General features: G+C 45.5%; 1 protein-coding gene across 1 annotated transcript in view; it reads left to right on the top strand.

The window, feature by feature from the left end:
• Positions 1–6,000, top strand: part of LOC143506837 (uncharacterized) — a 36,266-nt gene that overhangs the window by 10,798 nt on the left and 19,468 nt on the right. Inside the window, exons 5-6 of the mRNA XM_076996454.1 lie at positions 1,312–1,452; positions 4,659–4,761. Of these exons, the coding sequence (XP_076852569.1) occupies positions 1,312–1,452; positions 4,659–4,761 (244 nt within the window). The remainder of the gene's footprint in view (positions 1–1,311; positions 1,453–4,658; positions 4,762–6,000) is intronic.

Here is a 6,000-nt window from a genome sequence, read left to right as displayed (position 1 = left end):
GGTGGGTTAGTATTGATGGTGGGTTAGTAATGCAGTGACGGTGGGTTAGTAGTGACGGTGGGTTAGTAGTGACGGTGGGTTAGTAGTGATGGTGGGTTAGTAGTGATGGTGGGTTAGTAGTGCAGTAGTGATGGTGGGTTAGTAGTGGTGGTGAGTTAGGAGTGATGGTGGGTTAGTAATGCTGTAGTGATGGTGGGTTAGTAGTGACGGTGGGTTAGTAATGCAGTAGTGACGGTGGGTTAGTAGTGACGGTGGGTTAGTAGTGACGGTGGGTTAGTAGTGCAGTAGTGATGGTGGGTTAGTAGTGATGGTGGGTTAGTAGTGATGGTGGGTTAGTAATGCTGTAGTGATGGTGGGTGAGTTAGTGATGGTGGGTTAGTAGTGATGGTGGGTTAGTAGTGATGGTGGGTTAGTAGTGATGGTGGGTGAGTTAGTGATGGTGGGTTAGTAGTGATGGTGGGTTAGTAGTGATGGTGGGTGAGTTAGTGATGGTGGGTTAGTAGTGATGGTGGGTTAGTAGTGCTCACTGACTGACTATTGATGAAGGACGTCAGGGTTTGTAATGGGTCACCAGTCTTGCATTCCCTTCCAGTACTGTCTGCTCTTGAGTGGATAGAGCAGTCTTATTGCTCTTACAATAGCTCTCGCTCTCGGGTATATCCACTATTGGAATGTGTGTGTGTGTGTGTGCGCATACATGCGTGTGTGTGTGTGTGCACGTGTATGCATGCGTGTGTGTGCGTGTGCATGCGTGCGTGTTCATACGTGTGTGTGCATGTTTGTGTGCATATGTGTGTGTGTGTGTGTGAGACGCACTCTTCACTAGCTCTGTGATGTATGGAGAGTGTTGGTGAGGCCGTGCGGGTCTTTGCTCTGTATAATGAGGCCATATAGAGGCGTGAGGGAGGGCCTCACACTAATGAAACCTCTCAGGGCCCCCAGTGATGCAGAGAAGATGCCTTCCTGATACCCCGGGGATCCCTAGCTCACGTGTGCTGAACGCTGTGTGTGTGTATCTCTATAAACCCCAGGATAAACACATTCTGCTGTCTCACAGCTTTCTGTGTTTGATTTATCTGTCTTGTACTGAAGACCTTTTCATTTTACACACGAAGCTGCTTCTAGAGACTGGGAGGTGCTGGAGATGAGCCAGGGGATTCTCCTGGGTGTATGGACCATAAAGTGCTGTCGCAAATTACTCTGTGTGTGTGTGTGTGTGTGTGTGTGTGTGTGTGTGTGTGTGTGTGTGTGTGTGTGTGTGTGTGTGTGTGCGCGTGTGTGTGTGTTAACCGGGTGTCCCTGTGCCCGCAGGACGGAGCGCTGACCTCAGCTGTGTTGTCCCATCTCCTGCTGGATGGGGAGTGTGTGTACAGTCTGGTGTTGAACCCCTTCCTGCTGCTTGTGGCCAGAGTGCTGCTGGTCAACTGTGCCACGAAGCTGGAACACCTGCAGGTGAGTGTGTGTGTGTGTGTGTGTGTGTGTGTGTGTGTGTGTGTAGTTGTGAGCTAGTTTTCTGATCACCAAAAAAACCAGAGAATGAATCTTTTGTTGTTTGTTTCATAAACTGTTACAGAATACATAATAAAAAGCTCTGACTGGAAACCCTTCCCCATGGTAGAGGTTATGTGAGTGTGTGTCACTGGGAGTGTGTGTGTGTGTGTGTGTGTGTGTGTTTGTGTTTTCTCTTTATAGTCGTTTCATTGCGGAACTGTCAACCTCCGTTTGTGTGTGTGTGTGTGTGTGTGCTGCTTATGTAGAGGTTGTAGCAGGACTGTTCAGCAGATTTTGGAGCCCCTGGGTGTAATTAACGCCCCACTCTCCACCCCTCACACCCCCACAGCTCATTCTAGTGGAGGCGGAGCTAGCCGTGGGGGCGGGGCTTAGGGATTGCAATACGTGTTTATATTATATCACCTAGTCTAAAAATATTGTGTACACATGCATAAATAAATGTGCATCGTTTCACAACACTGTGTTTTACAAGGTATTTAAAAAAAGGCTGTGGTGTTCAATCATAGATCATAACCAAGTGTGAAACCGGGACATTGAAAGCACCCTAGTGTGCACCCTGTAGCCATTCACACTCTGCTCACCCTGCATCCGTTCACTCTGCTCTGCTCTCTGTTCATTACATTCTGTCAGGCAAAACAACCTAAACCATATTATAATGTATTCTAATGCTTTTTATGTTCTCTAGGTCTCACAGGGGGCATTTTCATTGGTCAGTCAAGGTGTCAATCACTGGTATCACTACTGGTATTTGGTCTTGGTCCGTGACAGTAGTGCACACAGTGTGACAGGGTGCTGAACTCATTGGTGTGTTTGTGCTGACAGACATGCTGAGACTCCAGAGGCCAGAGGGGCCGTTCAGAGAGTCACTATCACCACTGGTTCGGATTGTGCTGGTGTCAGTGGGAGGACTGGGACTCATAACCAGTGTTGCGAATAACGCCGTTAAAAATAACGGCAGTAACTGCGTCATTTTGTCAGTAACGGGATAATATAATTAATTACTTTTCCTGTTACAACGCCGTTGACGTTACTGGTCATTAAAAGCGGTGCGTTACTATATATTGATATACTAACAGTATTGCGAGCGAACCACTGCCCAGGCTAGTGAGGAGTAACAGATCTCGATAGGTCACAGTTCTCGGTGTAACACCTGTTTAACTTAACAAGTCAGTAAGCGATTGGCTAAGGCAACGTTATGGTAGCCAATCAGAGCCAGTGTTTTTACACGCGTGCCGAAGCACACGACACAAACGGAGAAGAGGCAGAAATGGCGAGTCAGGAGCAAGCCGAAGAAAAATGATCATTTTCAAGGTGGTGATATAAACATTATTTAAGAAAAAAACTTGAAGTTCCTGAATGTCTACCAGACTGGGTATTTGATTTATTTAATTAAGAATAGAGGTTTTATTGTTAAGTTTACTTCTATTGTGAACAAACCAGTTGTCTCAGGTTGAGAGAATTTAATTTAATTTGATAGATGTAAATGCACTTTATATAGTGTAACTGTTTACTTTTGCTTTTTTTTTTTTTTAAACAAAGATTTGGGATTTTAAAGGATTTTGTCCTGCACTGGTCTATGGATGTGCAATAAATATCAAAAGTTAAACACCTTTCTTATCTACTCATTTCAACTGACTGTGAAAACTGCTTTTTCAAAAAAATCCTTATTCATTGGCATATAACTCTTTTTTAACTGTAATGCAAATAGTTACTTTCCCTGGTAACAAGTTACTTTTATTATAGAGTAATTCAGTTACTAACTCAGTTACCTTTTTGAACAAGTAGAGAGTAACTATAACTAATTACTTTTTTATTCCCAACACTGCTCATAACACACACACACACTCTCTCTCTCTCTCTCTCTCTCTCTCTCTCTCTCTCTCTCTCTCTCTCTCTCTCTCTCAAAGCAATATTGGCGTAATTATTTGAATTCTCATAAGGAATAATGTGATGTAATGGTGCATTGGGTTTTCTGCTGCTGTTGTTTGGCTCTGCCTGATGGAGCAGTAACGGCACCCAAAGCTCAGACTGAACACCAGACCTTCCTGTTCTCAGACTGAACACCAGACCTTCCTGTTCTCAAACTGAACACCAGACCTTCCTGTTCTCAGACTGAACACCAGACCTTCCTGTTCTCAGACTGAACACCAGACCTTCCTGTTCTCAGACTGAACACCAGACCTTCCTGTTCTCAGACTGAACACCAGACCTTCCTGTTCTCAGACTGAACACCAGACCTTCCTGTTCTCAGACTGAACACCAGACCTTCCTGTTCTCAGACTGAACACCAGACCGTCCTGTTCTCAGACTGAACACCAGACCTTCCTGTTCTCAGCAGGCATGTGAGCAGGCGTGTGTGTGTGTGCGCGCGTGCGTGCGCATATGTGGGCAGGTGTGTGTGTGTGGGCAGGTGTGTGTGTGTGTGAGTGTGGGCAAGTGTGTGTGCGGGTGTGAGCAGACATCGTCAGTCACCCACCAGAACTAATATTTGTTCACCTCATTGCAAATGCAAGCAGCTGTCAAGGGGATTCAGTTGTTTCTGGTGGTTAGGTAACACACACACATTCTCTCTCTCTCTCACACACACACACACACACACACACACACACACACACACAGAGGCATGTCCTCTGATGTTTCCAGATAATGTAGATGACTTTATTTACTACTTGGAAGAGTTTGGGAGTGGCGCCCCTCCCCCAGAATTTACCCCCTTTATCTTGATCACATTTCCACTAATAAATGTGGAGACCTGCATCACGTCTGCATGCAGAGTTGAGGTGGTGTGGGTGGGGGTGGTGGTGGTAGTGGTGGTGTGTATGCATGCGTGCGCTTGTGAGATGAATACAGATTAAGCTTCACTTTTGATGAATATCTTTCTATTTGACCAAGGGGCACTACTGTGTGTTTTTGTGTGTGTGTGTGTGTGTGTGTGTTTGTGTTTTCATTTTCAATAGGGGAACATATATGTATTGCTGCTTACTGTCAATTTTTCTATGTATGTATTATATGTATGTTGTTTTAAAAAGGAATTCTACCCATTCATACGCATTCATACTCAGAAGGGTGTTTTCTGTGCTAACATACCCCCCCCCCCCCTCTCTCTCTCTCTTTTTCTGTGTGTGCACATGTATGTTTGTGTTTAGCTGCTGCCCTGGTGGACGTTGAGATACACTGCTTTGCATCAGCAGATTTTGGAGGAAAGATCTCCCCAGCTTTTTAGCCTAGCAAAGAGCTGCATGGACAAAGGCAAGAAACACACACACACACACACTGCACAAAACACTTCTCTGTTCAAACGTACAGCACTGCACAGGGGTTCTCTAGTTAATGTACTCCGGATCGAACAACCCTGCCACAATATAACCCTACCGCTAGTTTACAGATACCACTAGTCTACCGATACCACTAGTCTACCGATACCACTAGTCTACCGATACCACTACTCTACCAACACCAGTACTCCTACCACTAGTCTAACGACACCAGTACTCCTACCACTAGTCTAGCGACACCAGTACTCCTACCACTAGTCTAGCGACACCAGTACTCCTACCACTAGTCTAGCGACACCAGTACTCCTACCACTAGTCTAGTGACACCAGTACTCCTACCACTAGTCTAGCGACACCAGTACTCCTACCACTAGTCTAACGACACCAGTACTCCTACCACTAGTCTAGCGACACCAGTACTCCTACCACTAGTCTAGCGACACCAGTACTCCTACCACTAGTCTAGCGACACCAGTACTCCTACCACTAGTCTAGCGACACCAGTACTCCTACCACTAGTCTAGCGACACCAGTACTCCTACCACTAGTCTAGCGACACCAGTACTCCTACCACTAGTCTAGTGACACCAGTACTCCTACCACTAGTCTAGTGACACCAATACTCCTACCACTAGTCTAGTGACACCAGTACTCCTACCACTAGTCTAGTGACACCAGTACTCCTACCACTAGTCTAGCGACACCAATACTCCTACCACTAGTCTAGTGACACCAGTACTCCTACCACTAGTCTAGAGATACCAATACTCTGCAAATAGTCTAGCAGTACTCTACCAATAGTCTACCAGTACCAATACTCCTACCAATAGTCTACCAGTACCAATACTCCTACCAATACTCTACCAGTAGTCTACCAATACAGAGGCTCCTACCAATAGTCTACCAATACTCCTACCAATACTCTACAAATAGTCTAGCAGTACTCTACCAATAGTCTACCAATACCAATACTCCTACCAATACTCTACCAATAGTATATGTGTGTGTGACAGTGAGTGGGCATGTGTATGTGAAAACATGGAGTTTAGTGCATGTGTGTGTTTGTGCACATGTGTATATGCGTGCATGTATGTGAGAGCATGCTTGATGGAGTTTAATGTGTGTGTGTCTGTGTGTGTGTGTGTGTGCGTGCATGTGTGTGAGAGCATGCTTGATGAAGTTTAGTGTGTGTGTGTGTGTGTGTGAGAACATG

Source organism: Brachyhypopomus gauderio, unplaced genomic scaffold (genome assembly GCF_052324685.1).
Source record: "Brachyhypopomus gauderio isolate BG-103 unplaced genomic scaffold, BGAUD_0.2 sc546, whole genome shotgun sequence".
NCBI classification, from domain to species: domain Eukaryota; kingdom Metazoa; phylum Chordata; class Actinopteri; order Gymnotiformes; family Hypopomidae; genus Brachyhypopomus; species Brachyhypopomus gauderio.
The sequence above is the reverse complement of the archived record's forward strand: the minus strand, read 5'-3'. Positions and strand labels throughout refer to the sequence as shown.